Source organism: Uloborus diversus, chromosome 2 (assembly GCF_026930045.1).
Source record: "Uloborus diversus isolate 005 chromosome 2, Udiv.v.3.1, whole genome shotgun sequence".
In the NCBI taxonomy this organism is placed as follows: Eukaryota; Metazoa; Arthropoda; class Arachnida; order Araneae; family Uloboridae; genus Uloborus; species Uloborus diversus.
In genome coordinates this window covers 202,098,115-202,119,142 of record NC_072732.1, presented here as the reverse complement: position 1 = coordinate 202,119,142, position 21,028 = coordinate 202,098,115, and the positions used below count along the sequence as shown (strand labels likewise).

General features: G+C 32.0%; 1 protein-coding gene across 1 annotated transcript in view; it reads left to right on the top strand.

Annotated features, from left to right (window-relative positions):
* Positions 1-1,742: 1,742 nt before the first annotated feature.
* The window catches only part of LOC129216245 (kinesin-like protein unc-104), a 105,136-nt gene continuing 85,850 nt past the window's right edge, over positions 1,743-21,028 (top strand). The window contains exons 1-8 of the mRNA XM_054850443.1: positions 1,743-1,821; positions 11,276-11,411; positions 11,490-11,572; positions 15,021-15,100; positions 16,245-16,410; positions 17,205-17,383; positions 18,462-18,573; positions 20,876-21,019. Of these exons, the coding sequence (XP_054706418.1) occupies positions 11,312-11,411; positions 11,490-11,572; positions 15,021-15,100; positions 16,245-16,410; positions 17,205-17,383; positions 18,462-18,573; positions 20,876-21,019 (864 nt within the window). The 5' untranslated portion in view covers positions 1,743-1,821; positions 11,276-11,311. The remainder of the gene's footprint in view (positions 1,822-11,275; positions 11,412-11,489; positions 11,573-15,020; positions 15,101-16,244; positions 16,411-17,204; positions 17,384-18,461; positions 18,574-20,875; positions 21,020-21,028) is intronic.

The following is a 21,028-nucleotide window of genomic DNA, read 5'->3' as shown; positions in this document are numbered from 1 at the left end:
ATAAAAATCGTTTATAGAGCTACCCTGTTGGACTAAAATAAAATTTGTTTCGTCTTTAGATTCCACTATCTTTTCTCTTAATAATGTACTGATTAGTTTGATAATCCATAAAGTGTTCTTACCATTGGTGCCGAAACTCAGATGGATTTGAGCCGAGAAACAAATGTTGCTAGGTGCGGTATTTTCTGATCATTTGGTTAAGCAAACCTAAAGCACCGATCCGACCACATGATTCAACTACGACGAAAGAAGAAACGTTTACCCGATTTCTTTCCTACTTTAGTTTAAAATATATCACGTGACCAAAAATCGTTGCTTTTAAGAAATGAAGGATTGTCTATTCTCAATTGACATATATCACAGTAGGAAATTTCATTACAAAAAAGCAGAGCTGACTTTCTTATTGTGCTTTGGCAACGGGTTAAATATTCATTTTAGTTCTCACTCAACAATAGGTTAAAATAAATATTAATAATTTGGGAGTTATAACCATCCAATGTTTAAATTAATCAATTAATTAACAAAAAAGTTTCCGATTCGATACATCGCGCTTCGAAACCATATGCTTGCTACAATTTAATTACACACAAAAAATGTGATCAAAATTGGTCCAGCTGTTTAAAAGCCTTATGGTGGCAAACGTCCGCACAGAAGATTTTTATATTTTAAGAACAAAACTGAAAGTCTCTCTGTCTGGATCTCTGTGACGCGCATAGCGCCTAGAAGGTTCGGCCGATTTTCATGAAATTTCCACAGAATTAGTTTGTAGCATGGGGTGTGCACCTTGAAGCAATATTTCGAAAATTTGATTTTGTTCTTTTTCTATTCAAATTTTAAGAACATTTTCCCGAGCAAAATTATCATAAGATGGACGAGTAAATTATCAAGTTATCATAACGTGTATTCGTAACACGGGAAAGCCAATTCGGCATTACATTCACCATACATTATTTGTAAATATACAGACGAACAAAAAGACCTTTTAATTTTCTACTACGGGCAAAGCCGTGCGGGTGCTACTAGTTAATAATAAATTTACGAAACTTCAAAAAAAAAAAAAAAAAATCGGAACAAATAACTGAAAAAAAAAAGAGCAGAGGAAGGAAAAAATAGTGGCGCCATCTATCGTTCACGCTAGAACTCAAATGGATACTCACATTTTTGGGTTTGCTGAAGAGGGGGGGGGGGGGAGCTTTCTCATAGTTTCCAAAAGTTTCAAACTGTATTCAGAAAATTTTATTTGCGTTCACTATCAGCCCTGGATTAACGTCAGGGTGAGTTTTCATAGGAAGTTTTCATCAGGGTTGCGGAGTCGGAGGTAAAATGAGACTCTGTTAATTTTAGAGCCTTCGACTCCGACTCTTAACCCCAAAGCCAAAACCAGTCAACTCTAATTCCACAAGCACTGGCAGAGTTTTACGGACTTTGACCGGCTCTTAAAATTTTAAGCCTTTGATTCAGTCCGACTCCGCTGCCCTGGTTTTTATCCACGTCTGGTTGCACCGCCTGGTTAAACACCGGTCAATCTATTCGAACATACCCTACATTGAATTCCAAATATTTCCCCACAGAAGCTGATATCAAGTTTGAAAACAGCCTAAAACATTTTTTATATTTGCATGAATTCTTTCAAAAATGTAACTCATATGTTTGGACGGTGAAGAAATGCCCACACTCTTCTTTCTGGTCTTTAAAAATAAATATTGCCCGAGAACTGGCATCATGTGCTAGAATGCGGCAGACGGAAAGAAAGGATTGTAAACAGATTTCCTTCAATTTCTTTTAAAATGTATAAAATTACCTAAATAGTTCATTTATCAGGTCAGTATTTTCATTTGTTTAAAAGGTTTTATTTCTTCTTGTACTTATCGTTTGTTTCTAATTATCTTTTCAGTGGGATTACGAATGGGGGCATCAATATTTAAATGTCAATGACTTGTAAAATGCTTGATTAATCAAAATTAAGCATTCAGTTGGATAAGTGCTGTTTATTGATCGACCCACAACACAAAGTATGCTACTCGTTGTAATTATATCTTTGTTAATTACGTGATATCGGTTGTTCAATTATTATGTGATATTATTTCTTCAAAATGTATTAAATTTCTCCTATAAATGAAGACGTTTTATTTTTGAGAGTCCTATAAATAGTTCTTACTTCAATAGCTATTTTTATCACGCGAAAAGTGCTACAATAGATTTTCTTTTGCGTAACTTTATCTTATTAATACAAAATATTGACATCCAGCTTAAGTGTTGAATGTGAGAAAACAACTTTTAATCGCATTACATTGCTGATTAAAATCCAAACTCGGAAGCAAATTTTTCCAATTGAAGTTGCAAAATTTTGCGTGATGGAGCTTTGTTTTCTCTTGGTTGATTTCCAGACGAAGGTAAATATTCCTTTCTCAGTTATGGGATTGTCATTTTAATAAATTGTTACAAAAGTTCTATATGATTTTTCTTTAATCTGATGCAAATATTGTTGGTAGATATTATGCACTGAAAAATGTTTAAGCTGCACTACAAAAATAGTTATTTTTGTGATATTTTTAGACTGAAATCTTTTAGAAATTTTAAAAATTTCTTTTCTGAATTTTGTCATTGTGTATGAATCTAGTGACTTAAAAAATTGAAGGAGACAAAGTTATGAATAAAACTTGCAGCTCTTGAGAAATTCTTACAACATTATTTAGTGGGTTTTTTTTTGGTGATTTTTTATGTATTTTTTTATCCTGAATTTTAAAATGTTCCTCTTTTACCTTGTCTTTACCAATCTTTTTTTTTTTTTTTCAGCAGGTAAGTACTTTTCGAAAAATAAATACATTTTACTTTGATAAAATATTTAATCAAGGTGAATCTGTTGGACAGGTTTTCAAATACTATTAAGTATATAAATAAATTTTATAGAGGAAAAACTTCAAGTTGGATAGTGTGCCTTATCTAGAGTTCAAATGATCCAGTACTCTATTTTTAAATGCATAAATATCAGGTTATTCATGTGTGTTGATTTTATATTAAACTAGCAAAAATACCCGGCGTTGCCTGGGTCAGTAATAATTATGAGGAAAAATCGTTACTTGCTTTTGTTTTCTGTTTTCAGTGAAAGAAGTTAAAACACATCTTTTTGACGTAATTAAAAATCGAGTTTCTTTCTTTCCCATAAAACTAAAATAGCAATAAGTATAAAGAATAAAATAGTAGTGACTTAGAAACGAAAGCACTATATTTAAGCATAAATAAATTTCCAAAACATGAAATTAATCTTCTCATGTTTAAAAAGATTAATCTGTTAATACTTTTTTTTAACATGGAGTCTAAAACCTTCTCTGTGTGGCTATTGAAGTATGAAGTTTATAAAAAAATGTAGCCGCTCTCGTAATCCCCTTATACTTGCTTTAGTTATTTTGGGAAATTTCAATCATTGTGGGCTCTTGGTGCGATTTTACCGAATTTGCAGGAATCGTTTTGGGATACCTTCGATGATGCTCCCCCCTTCTTTCCTTACTTACTATTACTGGAATTTTGCTCTTTCAATTCTTCTACAAGTTTTCATGTTTTTTGTGAGTTTTCTCAAAGTGGACCAACTTATCCTGTGTTCTTGGTCTGAAAAAATGCTTGGTCCTGAAGTTTCTGTTGTTCCATCACAAATCAAGGAGTAAGTGCAGGGGTGCTCATCCCCCCCAAGCTCAGTGGCGTAAATTCTCCCCCCCCCCCCAAAAAAAAAAATTTTCTTGCTTTCAAATCGGGTTAAAGATAAGTTTTTAAGTATGTAATTTCCAATCAAATTCACGGTGGGAGGGTGGGGGTAGCGCTAACAAATACTATTTGATTACTGTTGGATTGTTGACCCGCCTTGCTTTCCCAAATTTTACAACGTAGAGCTTGAGTAAATAAGTTTTGGGACCCCTGAATTTTGCTACGCCTTATTATTATTATTTTTTTGAAACGTATGAATAATTACAGGGAGAGGGGATTCAACTTTCTGACTTGGGATGGAGTAATTAATAAAATTATACAATATAAATTTATACAGTAGGAATTTTATTTTTTTGTCACTTAGGTAGGGGAGCAAGGGATTTCTCCCATGAAAATTTTCGAAATTGTAGTTTTAAAACCACAGTTTTAGACGATCTCTGGTGATGTTAGGGGGATAAAAGGTTTGGTGGCCCCTTCCCGGTAATTTTTCAGTATTGAAACTTTAAAAGTGCAATTGTAGATAGTCTAACGTTAAGGAGGGCTCTCCTTTGTTTTCAAAATTGTAGTTCTAAAAACGCAGCTTTAGACTATCTGTGGTAACATTAGGGAAAAAAGATCCTATAGGGCTCGCCCCAGAAAAATTTTCAAAATTAAAGTCTTAAAAATGCTGTCTATGGTTGGGAGAAAAGCAGTTTTCTAAAAGCTTGAATATTGAAGCTCTAAAATCGCAATTGTAGCCGACCTTTGTGACGTTAAGAAAAATAGTTTTCGGAAGCGTTCCCGGAATTTTCTCAAAATTGAAGCCCTGAAAACCAAATTTAAGACGATTTTTTAATAATGTTGATGAGGTGGGGGGAGAGGGGTAGCAGGGCACTCTACTTAAATTTTCGAACTTGTAGTTATAAAAACGCAGTTTTAATGGATCTTGATAATGTTAGTGGAAGGTGAATTTCGGTGCCATTCCCCCGGCAATTTTTTGAAATTGATACACCAAACACCCAATTCTAGGCTTGTCTTTGATCGTGTTAAAGAAGGGGGAATCAGGGGCTCTCTCCTATAAATTTTTCAAAATTACAGTTGTCGAAACGCTGTTTTAGATGACTCTTGTTGATAAAGAGGATGTTATTCTGGCTTTACAGTGGAGGCGCTCTCCTGTAAGTTTTCCAAAATTGATGTTGCATAGCCAGAAAAGATGGATCACACACACCGTGACAGATATTTTTCGGAAATCCTCAAAAATGGATTCAGCAATTCAGCAACATCGAAAATCAGAACTTTAACGAATCAAATATCCTTCTATACACATCAGACATAGAAGAAAGTAAATATGATTTGCGAAAAATAATTTAAACACCTTCAGAACAGACTGTTTTACTTCCATCAGTGAAACCAAACATAGCTGAAAGTTTTAATAAAAATCATCTAATGATAAATTGAAACAATCAGTTTAAAAATGGTAGAGAAGATGGGAGTAAAGTTAAATGAACAATTCTATATAAGCTTAAGCTAGTCAATGAAGAAAATATATTAATTGTCGATTGGAGGGATAAAAAATATGTTATTCGCTAACTTCAAAACTAGTTCTTGACGATTTTCAAGGTGCAAATGAATCAATGAAAGACTAAGAGCATACTGGTCAGAATTATTATAAACAATAAAACATTTTCGACCTCTCACCCTCTCATCATTGTCACACGTATTCATCATGCAAAATTGTGCTACTTACAGAAAATTTATAAAAAAATGAAAAGAAATCAAATGGTCTCATCCAGCTTTGAAACGGACACCAACTCCATGCCGTCTGTGATGTTCCCTTTATTAAAAAAGGGACACGGTCATTAAATTTTGGAAAGAGTACCAGGGCTGTCACTAGGTCAAAAAACTTGGGGGGGGGGAAGCAGGGGGTACGGTTTTGGCGACCCCTTAATTGTTTCAAACTCATGTTCAAATATGCAGAGAGAGAAGATTTGGCCTCTGGTTTAGCAGGGAAAGTCATATTATTAGACCTTAGTACTTGCAATATAAATTTAATCGTAAGGATAATATTCAGTCAGAATTAGGGGGCGTCAGAGGACTACCTTCTTGCATTATTTCTAAAGTGAAGACATAAAAACGCAGTTTTAGACTATATTTTAAGTTTGGAAGGAAGGGGAGAGGAGGTCCAGGATAGCCTCTCTCGATAATTTTTCCAAATTTAAGTTCCCAACACAATCATACGTCATATTTAATTATGTTCAGAAGAGGGGATCCGGGAGCTCTCCCCCGAGAATTTTCAAGATTGTTATGTGAAAAACACAGTTTTACACAATCTATGGTGATGCTAAGGGAGGAAGAAACTCGGGATCATTGTTCTATAATTTTTCAAAATACAAACTTCAAGCACACATTCTCAATTGTGAATTATTTCTGATTGTGACATGCAAAGGGGGGTTCGGGGGCACTCCCCCGGGAAAAACTTGAAATTGTAGTTCGAAAAATGCAGTTTTCAACAATCTAAGGTGATATTAAAGGGAAGAGAAATGCGGGGTCCACCCCCCACCCCCGGAATGTTTTGAAATTTTAAAGCCTTAAAAACGTGATTGTAGACTTTTTTTGCTAAAATTTAGTGCATCGTCAGTCTTGAAATTAAAGCTCCGAAAACGTAATTTAAGCCAACCTTCGATGAAAGTGGGGGGGGGGGGGATTGAAGGGCTCGTGACCAGAAATGTTTTGTAATTGAAATATTGGGGCACTAAAAGCGAGATTTAAGACGTTTTTGATGATGTTGGCGAGAGAGAGAAGGGGGGGGGGGGGCTTCTCTGGAAAAAATTTTGATCTGTTGAAACCGCAGTTTTAGAAGATTTTTTGGTTTATTAGGAGTGGAGGGATTTGGAGTCCTCCCCTGATAAATTTTCAAAATTGAAATTCAATTAACGCAAGCGTAGACGATTTTAAATAATGTTAGAGGGGTAGAAGATTTTGGAGATCTCTTCTGAAAAATTTTCTGAATTGAAGCCTTAACAATGAAATTTTTGAGTGTCTTCGGTAATAATTGTAGGTCTACAGTTTTGGGACATCTCAAGGAGTTTTTTTAAAATTAAATTCCAAAAGACGAAATCTATTCGGCCTTGAATGATGACGTATGATTAATTGAGTGGGCGTTTCTCAAAGGTTACGTTAGGAGCACTCTCACCGTTTTTCGAAATTGCGGTCCTAATTACTCAGGTGTAGGCCATCTTTTATGACGTTAGGGTAAAAGATGGGTTTGAGAACGTTTTCCCGTGTTTTTTTTCAAAACTTAAGTTTTAAAAACTCACTTCCAGGCCAGCTTTGGGGACGTAAAAAGAAGGGTTTGGAGTTCCCTACTCTTCCTTTCAGTTTGGCTACGTCCCTCCTATCTTCATTGTAAATTTTAATTATTTATAAAAATATTAAAATTTACAATGATAAAAATATTGTGGCACTATTTTTTTCCAATTTTCCTTTGCCAAACACGTTTATTTGCTTGGATTTTCCATAATAAAGTTTTCCAATTTCCAGCCTAATATTTTTTTTTCTTGCAATACAAGCGTTTACGGCCTTAGAAAAAGGTCTTAACATTTTGAACGGATGTGGTAATTTTCTGCGATACCTTAGGTCTCTATTCCACTTCATTTTAATTTAAATATGCTACCTGCATGTCTTGATCAAGCTTTGATTTACTTATGATTTTTACAATCAAACAATTAAAAACTTTTAGTGTGAGTATTCATTACAATACTTTGGATCTCTTTTTGCATTTAACTGTTTTATTTTTTTCCTCTCTCTCTCTATTTCAAATTTATTTCGATGACCCATACATTTTTCTCCTCTTAGCAATGATTTTCAGGGCATTTTTCATCAAAAAAAAAAAAAAAAAACATATAGCAATGTTTCGGCGACTCCTATCCTATGGGCTGTTCTAATGAAGCTGTCCTATTTATTTATGTTGCTGAAGAACCATGAAGCACGGTTTTGTATTACTAGGGCCGCCGAGAGACAAGGCGTTCACCATGTTATTTTGGCGCCCTTCATCCCTCCCATTATGCTAATTTTACTCTATGCACAATTATTCGAGCCGAGCCCATAATTTCCGACTAGGCAGACATACCCACTCTGTGGCCTAGTGAAGAGTGTGCTGTACTGAATACTTTTCTTTTTGTGTTAATAAAAATGTTTGAAGCGGCGTACATTTCTGTGGCCTTACTTAGATACTCTTAATAAAAGAGAATCATGGATGTTTCTAAATTGTATTTTAAGGTTCCATTTTCCATTAAAATTGTACAGAAAAAATACTTTTGTCACTATTATTTTAATTGTTCATTTATAATTACTATTTTAATTTTTCAAAGCAACGAAGAGTTTCCCTTTTTCTTCATTAGTTGCATTGCCAAAATGATATTGACGGCCCCACTTCTGAAAAACTGGGTGGGAGGGGGGGGGGCTACGGCAACGACCCTGAGGGTACGTGAAAAAAGTATTATTAATGCATCTATTTCTTGTTGAATAAGTTTAAACATTTTTTCTTTGCAAAATTCAAAAATTTCATGTTCTAAAGGAAAAAAAATCCCCCCCCCCCCAAAATTTTGATGGCGCAACTTGTGCCATAATCCCCCCTGTAGGCACCCCTGAGTAAGTGAAAGGTGATTTTTGATCTTCTCAATAAGAATTTAACTTATTTATCACACAAGTACTTGGAAAATCTCGTTTAGAAAATGTGGATGAATATATTTTCTCTCTCTGAATTCTCTGCTTTAGGCTTTTGTTATGTTTACTCCTTCACTGCCTTGGATGGATTCAAAGGAGGGGCGATCGTACCCTCCCTTGAGGGACCCTGCACTGGCAATTTCTCCAAGTTGAAGTTCTAAAACTCTAGTGCAAGTTCGACAGCATTAAGGAAAACAATTTGGGCTCGGATCTCTCTCCTGGGAACTTTTTGGACAATGAGTTTCAAAAGTGCTATTTCATACGATCTTTGGGGACGTTAGGAGGACAAGTTTGGAAAAGTTCCCCCTGTTATTTTGCAAAAAATAAGTCTTAATGACCCAATTGTACACATTTCAGGAAGTGCTAATGGAAGAAGTGGATTCAGTTGCTTTCCTTCTGTAATTTTTCGAAACTGAAGTTCTAAAAATGGGCAATTTTAGACGATCTTCAGTCATGTTAAGGAGAGGGAGGTTTTGAAACATTGTCCCGGAATTACAACAAAATTGAAGATCTAAAATGCAATTTTAGAATAACTGTGTCAACAGAAAAGGAAAGGAATAGGTTCTCGGAGACCTTCTTGGATAAATCTCTATATTTTGTTGTGTCAGATAAAAATGTGAAGCCTTCCACCCCCTCAAGGATGTGTAAATTAGATACATAGTGTAGGTAAGCTAAGAAAATCAACCGCACCCTCCTTGAACAAATTCTGGATCCCTCCATGTTCACTGCAAATCCTCAGTAGCTCCATGAGGTTTCCTCCGCCATTGCCATGTATTCTAATGGCTAGTCCTTATCTTTCGAGCAGGCCCGTCATTTATAGGGTCAGGGGGATTAATTATTTAAAAGTAAGTGGACTTGATTCTTGTTGTTTTTTGGAGAAGTAATTTACTTGGAGTCCTCCTGTAAAAACTCAAAATGACGCTTCAGCAGCAATTCTTTTCTCCTCAACTTTCATTGTAGCCGTTGTTGCTTTCTTTTTGCGTTATTTTTACAGCAGTTCTTTAATTTCTTTAAAAGTTTATTTTGTTTTAATTACATAATAATTAAACATTTTGCAATCATATTTCACATAATAAATTATTCACGTAATCCTTTTTAGAATTGAAATAGTAATAAATTCTAAAAAATTAGTGGATTTTATTTTACCAAATCCCAACTAATGTAAAGGTACGATACTCAATCTTCCTCCTCAACCCAACAGTGGCTTCAGAACCCTCAGACCCCCTAGTGGTGACACCCATACCCCTGTATTCAGAATAAAGCATACAAGCTATATGCAATAGTGATAAAATTTCAAACAAAGAAAAAAAACTGACAAAAGGAAGAAAAAGTAAAATTTTTACTATAATTTTACAATATATTTATTGTTAAAATATATTGTAAAATTTATTGAATCAGGGAGGGTGTGCTGAGGCATCAGAATGGAAGTTTCCTTCATACTTATATATTACTGATCAAATATTTTATTAGTGAAAAATACTCCCTTTTTTGAGTTCATAAAATTTGCTCGTTAGCTTAGAATGAGCTAAATACTTTTTTAAAAAAGTAAATTATAAATTTTTTTATTTATTCAACATTTTAAATTTATTTATATTTGTTTATTTTATTATTTGCACTTGTAAGTATTTTAATAAATAAAAAATACTATGCTTTAACAACTGTGTGTATATATATATATATATATATATATATATATATTTTTTGAGTAAAACAATTATACCTATTATAAAATATTAAATTTTCCATCCGAACACCAATAACATGTTTTTATTCGACACCCACTTAATAATCCACTCTGCCCTTCTCCACAACAAGACCATTGATTTTCTTTCATTAGAAAGAGGAGGGAAAAGAGGCCTCAGCTCTCACAGCCCCTCTGAAATGAGACTGACTGCTGGGTATTGATTTTTGGGGTGAGTGGGCATGCAGGAGGATTCTATCATTGGTTGAGAAGAGTTCTGTTAGTGTGTATGTGGGGAGAGGCTGCTTGGACTTGTGACGCAGAAGATTATACTCCTGCATCACAAAAGCAGACATATTGAATGATATAAATGTAGCTAGTTACAGGAATTCCCGTGCCTTCTTGAAAATAGTGAACCATTTTTGCTAAGATATTTTTGGAAACATGTTTCTTGAACTCTTCCGTGGTACCCTTGTGATGTGTAAAAATTTGTACCAAAACAGCTAGGGGAAGGTGGAGCTTAAATATAAACTATTCTGAAATTTTTAAAGTATTTATTACTTCTAGTAAGTGTCTTTATTTATCAATTTCATAATGTTTAAATATGATGTTTTACATGAGAGTTTATCTGAAAGTTGAAATTATTTTTCACTCTGTGTATTTTTAAGGTTAGGCTTAAACAGAATGTCAAATATGTTATGCTGTTTGACCTTGTTTTAAATTTCAATTGATTTTTTAAAATTTATTTTTGATTTTAAATCAAAAATGTTTCAGTTTTTTTTCTGTTTAATATTTCTTTATGGGCATATTTTTATTCTATTTTCAGCAGTTGCGTATGTATTTACAACATTCCATTAAAGGTCATGTTTTGTATTTATTTCCTTCGTGTGTCTTTCATTTACATATCTGCACAGTACTTATAAGTAATACTTTTAATGTACTTATGTTATACTTATGAATAGTGCTTTGAACATATGTACAATATTTAGCATTTCCCTTGAAATATCATTCTTTTTTTTTTCAAGTAATATAAATTAGATTTACATATTTTCAAATTTTCAGAAAATGTTGATGTTTTTACAATTTAAAACTGGTATTTCATATTTTTAACTGTTATGTTGTAATTGTGTGTGACTACATATTTACATGTGGATCATCATTTCAGATTCATGTGTCTCCTTTTTTTTCCAGATATTTTAAAAGAGTGTAACATACTAGAAACCCACAATGACATCGGTAAAAGTAGCTGTGAGGGTTCGTCCCTTTAACAATAGAGAAATAAATAGAGATTGTAAATGTATTATCAATATGACAGGAAATACTACAAGTAAGATCTTACAATCATTAGCTTTTTTTCTATGTGGCACATTTATAAATTTTCACTTACTCATTTTTTCTGTTTTAGGTATATCAAACCCAAAAACTCCTGGAAATACCAAAGATTCAATCAAAAGTTTTAATTATGATTATTCTTACCTTTCCCTGGATGTAAGTACCTGCATATGTTAATCTTTTTGTAAATATTTATTGAATAATTCATACTGATATTAAGATACTTTGGAAACTCAATTGACAGAAGTGGTCAAGACAAGATCCTCTTTGGTTGTTTGAAAGCTTCGGAAAAAGATGGAACTTAAAAAATGGCTATCAAGAGATTACAGAAACCTGAACCCTGTATTTTTACATGCACACATAAAACAAAAAAGGAAATAATCACTAAATATAGTGTTTTAATAACATATTACTTTAAGTTTAAGCAATAAATTTGCTCAATAAATCTTTATAAATAATAACATTCAATGTAAATTTTAATAAGTCACATTGTGAGTATTTTTTTTACTTCAGTTTCTGTTGACCTTGAATAGATATTTTGCTTTAATCCATTTGTCATTTGGTAGCAATGTAGTAATTATTGTGTTATTAATAATGCAATTAATTTTGAACACCCATACGCATTTAAAACAACTTCACAAAAACAAAACTTTTATTTTCAATTCAATCGCTTTTGAATTCAATAGCATTTCAAAGCTAGAATTATTAACAATGTTCCAAAAGTTTACTGGTGGATGTGGGGAAAAAACAGAAATGATAGAAATGAATGGATAACTCAATGTTCAGTGTCTGTTGTAGGAAGTGCTGCCCTTGATGACCTTATAGTGATATTGTTAATTTACAAAAACAAGAAAAAAAAAATTTCTTTGAAAAAAAAAAGATAAAATTTTGATTAAAAAAGGTTTTGGTTGAAACAGTTTCAAGTAAATGACGTTATACTGTATTACAGTTATACAGTAAAGCCTGTCTACAACGATACTGTTGGGACCTAAAAATGATATTGTTATAGACAGGTAATTGTTATAGACAGTTTGATTATTTATTGCTGCCATTCTGCTTGGGACCAAGGAAAATATCGTTATAGACAGGTTTATTATTATAGACAGTATTGCTATAGACAAGTTTCACTGTATATCACATTGAAACTTTGCCAACAACAATCTTTCTTGCAAAAATGTGAAATTTCTGTACAGTAGAAGTAATTGGAGTAGAGAAAAAAAAAACTTTGAACTTTATTTTTTAAATTTTGAAGTATTTGATGTCTTACAATATAAAATGTATAAAAGGACCTTTTCCTTATTGATGTGTGTTTCTACTGTCAAGTAAATTATTAGTAGAATTAGAATAAAGCTTCAAAAAATAAAACCTGACTGTAAATATACAGTCAAACTGACTTAATGGAATAGCCATTTTGCCACGAAAAAATATTTTAATGAGCGGGATATTCCATTAACCGGGATCAAAATAACACATAACATTAAAATAATCAGCTATTGGTTTGGTACATTGAAAATGTATTATATTAAGTGGGATATTCTCTTAATCGATATTCTAATAAGTGGGCTCCACTGTACTTTGTAATATTACCTATACATAGCTTATTATGAAGAATGGGATATGTATTTAAACTGTTACAATCAAGAGAGTAGAACAATGATTAGTTTTCTGTAAGTAAATATTATCTAGTACTGATACTGAACCAAGTTATTTAAGCATACAAATTCAATCAAAAACGTTTAAGGGAGCACAAATTGCTGCTTAATGTAAATGAAAAAAAAAAAATGCAAACATCTTTCAGGAACCCCTTTTTCAATTAAAAAAATGTGAGCTTATAGATGCAAAATATTCAAAGAAATAGTTTTGTTGAATGTCTTTACATCCTTAAGCTTAAGTCTTTTTTCTGCATTTTACAAGGGATTTCTTCTTGCCCCGAAACACATTTCTGCATTTTTTTTACTAATTTGCGTTTTTTAAATGTTGTTTATTTTTCTGTTGTTTTTTTGTTCAAAAGTATTTATTTCTTATCCGAGTATAGTTACAAAATATGGGGGGAAAATTCAATCAGTGAATATCAGATATTTTCTTTATAATGAAAATTCTTCTATTGGATTATTTTCTAAACAACACTGGTGAGTGAAATTAACTATGTGTTTTGATAGTCCATTTATTTTTTCCAGCATTCCTGTAACTAATTAGAAATAATTGCAATTTTCATTTGTTTGACAAACTGCTAGTGGGGATAATAGTTACTTTATAGTTTTATAAGCTAAACAATGCATATTTTCTTCCATTTATTTATTTTAAAACTCTGTAAAAAAGTGCTAAGTATTAAGTTTTTCACTGTATCGAATGTTTTGATTTAGTTTCATCTCTTAGACTTTCATTTGTTTCAGTGTTGCCAGATGGTCAAATCCAGATTTCCCCAATTCCCTTCCAATTTTTCCCCAAAAAACGATGTTTTCTACCGAAATTCCCCAAATTCAAAAATTATTTTTCCACTAATATTTTCAGAAAAAGAATCGACTTCCTCTAATATTTTTGTCTCTTGAAAAAAAAATTCCCCCCCCCCAAAAAACCAATTTTCTTATAAAATTCCCCAACTTTTTTTTTCTTCCCATTTTCGCTTTTTTTTTTTTTGGTCTTCATCTTTATCTTTCTTTATCTGTACTAATAATAAAGCTGAAAGTCTCTCTGTCTGGATATCTCTCTGTTGCATGTAGCTGCTGCTGTTTGTAGCATGGGGGTGTGCACTTTTAAGCTATTTTTCGAAAATTCGATTTTGTTCTTTTTCTATTCCAATTTTAAGAGCATTTTCATGAGCAAAATTATCATAAGATGGACGAGTAAATTGCCAAGCTATCATAACGTGGAACCGTAACGTGGGCAAGCCAATTGGCGAGCAATTCATCATGCATTATTTGTAAATATACAGGAGAACCAAAAGACCTTTTAATTTTCTACTACGGGCAAAGCCATGCGAGTGCCACTAGTCATAAATACAAGTGCCTGACAAAAGTATAAGAAATAGCCAAATTTTTTTTTCTACTTGTATTTACTACTCTGCTTCTGTATGTACATTTAAACTATGATTTTTGTATATATTTATCCAAGAACATTCTTCATCACACTTATTTTTACCCATTTCACGTATCAACTAGTTACTCACGCAGAACATTAATGCGAATTCTGTAGCATAATATTCCACATAATGCGAAATGCGAATGCCATAAAGTTGAGCAAAGCTAAACCAACGCTGTTTGATACAAACAATGTAACTACTACTTCTTGACGCAAATCTAAATACGAAAAAAATTCTTTTTCCCCAAGGTTTTTTTCCCCCCTGGTTTTCTCCAAGAAAAAAAATTTTTCCCCAATGAATTCCCCTCAAAACCCATTTTCCCAAAATTTCCCCAAAGAGCGCCAGATTTCCCCCAATCTGGCAACACTGATTTGTTTTATGTTGTTTGATTATTGGTATATTTGCTAAATGTCTTTTGTACAAAGTTTCATAGTGACTATTTTCTATGCAAGCCATTAAATGAAATAAATTTGACTTAATAATCAATCATAACTTAAATTAAAAAAAAAAGTATATTCTTTCTAGCCCACTGATCCTGCTTTTGCTTCTCAAGAAACTGTGTATAAAGATATTGGAGAAGAAATGCTGCTTCACGCTTTTGAAGGGTAATTGTAATTTTACTATGTGCTCCTTATTAGTTTGGTACCCATTGTTTTTCCCTCAAGAGGATTGGCAAGTGGTAGTGAGCAGGGGGTTGTGTCCCCTTGTTTATTATTTTAAGTAGTTTTGTTTTTAATGACAAATTTTATTGCTTAAAATTTACATTTTTTACTCTTTAAAATAAAATGCAAATATATTACTTTTCTTTTAATCTTTATGTACAAAAATACCAGATATTAAAACAACTGCTCAAATTGTTTTTACAAAGTCATAGTTTTGAGTCTGTGATGCAATTTGAAAAAAAAACAAAAAAAACAAAAAAAAAAACAAATATATATATATATATATATATATATATATATATATATATATATATATATATATAATCTGCAATATAAAAGAATATTAGATTAACAATTATTTTATCTTTTATGCATAAGTCGTAACTTCTTTTAAATCATCACCAAGAAATGCCTGAAAATAAAATTCCAAGTTTAAAAATTACGAGTAACATATTGGTTAGAAAGCTGTAAAATAAAATTGAAAACTGAGATGCAGGTAGCAGCCAGAGTACATGCTTTTCACCTGAGCCAATGAGGACCTCTGCATAGATTTACTGTCCGACCATCACGAGAAAAGCCAACTCCAAAATGTCTGCGCTTGTCTACAGCTGTAGCAACGAGGCACGTCTCATTTTTGTAAGGGAAACTTAATGTTGGAAAAACCCTTACAACTTCACAAAGGTGAGCATACGGGTGGCGAAATGGCGCTAAACGGCATTCCTGCTAACCCTTACAGAAAATGAACGAAGTACTTTTCTATGTCAGTAGACAGACTTAGACTTGACTGTGAGAGCTTTTCTCGTAAAAACAGACAGTAGGTGCCTTTTTTGTTTTTTCTTTCAATTTCTGTTTCAATCTGAACTGTATTTTTCAACTTCAAGTTCAACTATTTTGTGCAGAAAGGGGGAAAAAAATATTTCAAATTCAGAAATAGTCTGCCAACTTGCTCCTGAGTCTGATGGGTGTCGCAACATCAGGTTGTTGAACTTAAAAGTTTTTAGGCTATGCTCTTACTGATTGTCCTCTTCTGATGCAGCTGTTACTCTCTGTAACTTTGTTTTTTCTTTATTTTTGTTTTAATTTTCAGATACAATGTATGTATATTTGCATACGGGCAAACTGGAGCTGGGAAAAGTTATACTATGATGGGTAAACAAGAAGAAGGCCAAGAGGGTATTATTCCTCACATTTGTAAAGACCTCTTCCGCAAAATTAAAGATGCTCAAAATGATGATACATTATACTCTATTGAGGTAATTAGAGTTTTGTGTTACATGTATACATTTGTTGTTCTCTGATTGCATTGTTACCGTTAAAGTATGAAATCCGTTATTTTATAGAATACCTAGTTATGTCATGGAATAACTGATCGTGTCCGTTGAAGTGTAAAACTCTTGTATTTCATGGTTTAATTAGTTATTTCATAGAACAATGATCTGCAGCCCGTTAAAGTGTAAAATAATCTATATCATATATCTTGCACAACAAATACATTTACCTTCCAGCCCTGCCGTATTTATGAACTATTCCAGGCCATAGGGAGAGAACTTGTTTAGCATGTTGGCGTCAGTTTTTGTTTAGAAATAATGTTCTTTGTAATTCCAAATGTCATTTTAGTAATCCTTGTTGTAACAAATGATTTTATGGTACATTTTCATAAATACCATTTATATGATGCATAAATTAGATAAATTGCTTCTTTTTCATTTTAATTGTCGATCATTAGTTTATTTATAGAATACCTAGTTATTTCATTTTAGTAAAATTGTTTATTTTACACTTTAACTGTGTCTCATTAGTTAATTTATAGAATACCTAGTTATTTAATAGAATAACTAGTTAAAATGTCAAATTAATAACATATTACACACTTTAACAAACACGATCAGTTATTTCTTGGAATAACTAGGTATTCTATAAAATAACTGCATTAAATACTCTAACGGTGACAGCAATACTTTGAATTCATGGAAGGATTTATTTCCATTTTTTAGTGCAAAAAGCATAAAGTTTCAAAGGATATAATATTGTTTCTCCTTATGTTTAGGTTAGTTACATGGAAATTTATTGTGAAAGGGTTCGTGATCTGTTGAACCCTAAAAATAAGAATAATCTTCGAGTGAGAGAACATCCATTGTTGGGCCCTTACGTGGAAGACTTGTCAAAGCTTGCTGTTACATCCTATCAAGATATTCATGATTTAATGGATGAAGGGAACAAAGCAAGGTAATTAGCTGCAAATTTTTTTTTATATTGGTGGTATTTTAGTAGTTAAATATGTTTCTATTTGCTTACATTTCAAAAAAATTCATTTATTAATCCTAAATAATTGATAGTTGAATTTATAAAGTCTTGAAATTGGTGTCTATTGTGGTACTTCATTTAAAAATATAGTCATCTAAAACATATTTTGCATGTTTTACATTCATTGTGTCTACATAATGGATAATGAATAACATTATATTCATTTGTTTTCATATGTATTGTTTTTTTTGTTTTGTTTTTGTTTTAAATAATTTTTTCTTTTTTGAAAATAATAAAGCTCTTCAATAACCTTTATTTGTATTGATTTTACTTTAAAGGTTGCCCTATCTTAAATGTGTAGTCTAGATTTTGATCCAGCAATCTTAGAACCCATTAGTCATTTGCACTTATATATTCCCCCCAAGTGGATTCAGTTTTTTGTCATCTTGGCTGACAGGATGTTCTGCTGCAATGCTCTTATTTTACGCCGCACTACTAGTGTAGCCAAAACTTTCTTTTAAGAGAATGGATGGTCATAGAAAGCCTTACATGTATACATATTAACAGACTGGGTTTGATAGTATTGCATAAAACCAAAAGTGCCAGAGAGTTAACCTTTAATCCCCTCCCCTTGCTGAACATCTGCTCAAAACATATTGCAACTGTTAACTTTCATTTAAATGTGTACAATATTTCCAGTTTTTTTAGTGGAATAACTTGTTTTTTTTATTGGAAATGTGTGCCGATTACAAAAATTAAATATATGCAATATACTGTGCTTTAACTTTTCTCTTGCATTTAAATTTATTGATTTATTTGTTTGTTCTCCTAACTTTTAGTTAATTTATTTATTTGTTCATTTTAACAACTTAAAATATTTCAAATTTGAGGGGGAAAAAAGAAACAAACAGATTTTTTTAAAAACTGAAATGAATATTCCTAAAGCAACTCAAATTTAAAACTACATTGTTAAAAGTAAAGTAGATGTTTAAATCTCATAACATTTTTATAGAACATAAAAATATTTGTTTTAATATGTTCTTTCTTATTATTAACTCAGAACTGTGGCAGCTACAAATATGAATGAAACCAGCAGTCGTTCTCATGCCGTATTTACTATTATTTTTACTCAAAGAAAGCATGATCAAAGAACAGGTCTTACTGCTGAAAAAGTAAAGTATTTTTCTTATATTTTTACAAATACTTTTATTTGTAGCTTATTTCTTGATAAATTCTATTGTAGTTCAAATAGATGTGTTCGATAATTGCAATACTGAACTCATTATTTGATAGATATGTATTGTTTTGTTTTTAAAAAATGCTGTTGAATGTTTCCTTGAAACATTTTATTGATCATATTCATATGGCCATTTAACCATAGGCATATTCAAAGAGTGTGTTTGCATGCATTATTGCTGTTGTCTACAAATGATTTTACTATTTTTTATTTATTCTTGATAGCCATTTATAAACCCTTTTCTTGAATAATATTCCAAAATATGATACATATTCCAAGTTATGTTAGAATACAGTTGATGCTTGATTTTACAGGCCTCTAACTTATGACCATTCTTGGATTTAAGAACTATTTGATGGTCCCAAAATATCTTCCATTTAAACAATGTAATTTACCCATCTTAGGAACTGGAAATGGCAAAAATCTCTTTTCTAGGAACTTGAAGTAAGGCTCAAGAATTTAGTTCCTAAGAATTCTAGACACTAGGGAGAAAAAATCTAATTGGAAAAGATAATCCTTTTCATTTAAGTTGTAATTCCAATTCCCCCTTTTGCTTTATTATTATTATTATTACTACTTATATATAATGATCTCTGTTTAGACTTTTTTTTTTAATTGGTGCAAAACAAAAATAATAAAATATCTGCTAGTACTGATTGAGCTTACTATGGAAATATGTGTTCAATACATAGCACAACACATAATTTTTAGTACATTTTAATTTTACAAAAATTTTTTTTGGTCTCAAGGAACTTCTGAAATCGAGGGTCAACTGTATTTATTTAATTTCTCTTCAATTCATGCTTTTAATTTTTGAAAAGGTTGTTTTTTTTTTTTTTTCTTTTTTTTTTTTTTTCTTTTCATGCCATAAAATATCTAAAATTCATCTTTTAAAAGCAAAACTCCTTAAAAAATCAAACTTTGATCTTTTTAAAAAATGTTTCAGAATCTTTTGTTTCCTAAATTTCACCTACTTAATTTAGAAATATCAAAAACTCATGCTCATTTTTTTTTTAAATATGTAATGCTGCCATTTGACAACAGAATAAAAGTGATAGGGACAAAGTGTCAGAGTATCACATCTTTGCTGTATGTCAGCAGATGTTGACGTGCTTAATATATTGAATAATATTCAAACTTGAGTTTGTAACAATGCAAATAACTTGTGTGCCAGAAGTGTGTACAGCTAGCTAATATAAGTATATGTGGTTAGCATATCGTCTCCTCAGAGGCAACAGTAAGATATTGTGGCGAGCCAGGCTCATCTGCCGCTTACATAACTTCCGGGTTGCATGGATCTTATCCAGGTGGCGGCGAATGAGTCAAGTGACCCCATGTTTTCTTATTTCTCTTTGGGGAATTACGGAATGCAATATATGATGCAATTGATGGAAATTACCTAAGCTATGTATTTCATACTTATGGCACAAATTTAGTACAAAGACTCACTGTTCTTCGATACTTCTAACGTTCAACATCTTATAAATAAAAGTGTTATTGTTGATAAATATGGAGTTGGATTTCTTATCACAAACATCAATTACGTTCAGCACAACAAAATATCTTAGTGTTATTTCTGGGATTAGATATCTTACTGTTGCTCTGAGGCGATGATTTCGCTTAGTCATTTTAGATAAGAATCATGAAACACTTTCAAAAATTTATTGTTTACTGTCTTACTGTTAAAATATTAATCCTCATTCATGGGTGTCATAATTGTTTTCATTATTTTTGCCCCCCCCCCCTTTAATTAAATCAAAATCTGTTTTAAATACTATTTCAATTGCATCTATGTTAACTTTTGTTGCATTTATACACATTGATGAGAAGTAAAAACTTTGGTGTTTGCATCCCCATGTGTATAAAATTATATTGATTCATGTCTGTCCCCTTGTTAAACACCAAGGATGTTTGTTATGCATTTGGAATAAGCTGCATAGATAAGTTGCATGAAACTACGCATTTATTTTTTTTATCATTAATGACAGTCTGCAATCATGTATTGAATGCAAGCATTATAAACAATTAAAATGCATTTTTTTTTTCTTGTTTTTGCTGATGTTGATCCATTACAGATCCAACTTCAAATTTCAAGTCTCTTTCAAAGACTGGATAAAATGCTGATAAATTTATTATTTATTTATTTTTTTGGTACACACATGTTATTGGAATTTGTTTTTGGTTTTTATTTAGAATGATTGTGTGTACAGATTTCCTCACTTACATAAATATTTCAGGTTAGTAAAATTAGTCTAGTGGATCTGGCAGGCAGTGAAAGAGCAGATTCCACTGGTGCCCAGGGAACCAGACTCAAAGAGGGAGCTAACATCAACAAGTCCTTAACTACCCTGGGGAAAGTTATATCAGCTTTAGCCGAAATCGTAAGTGTA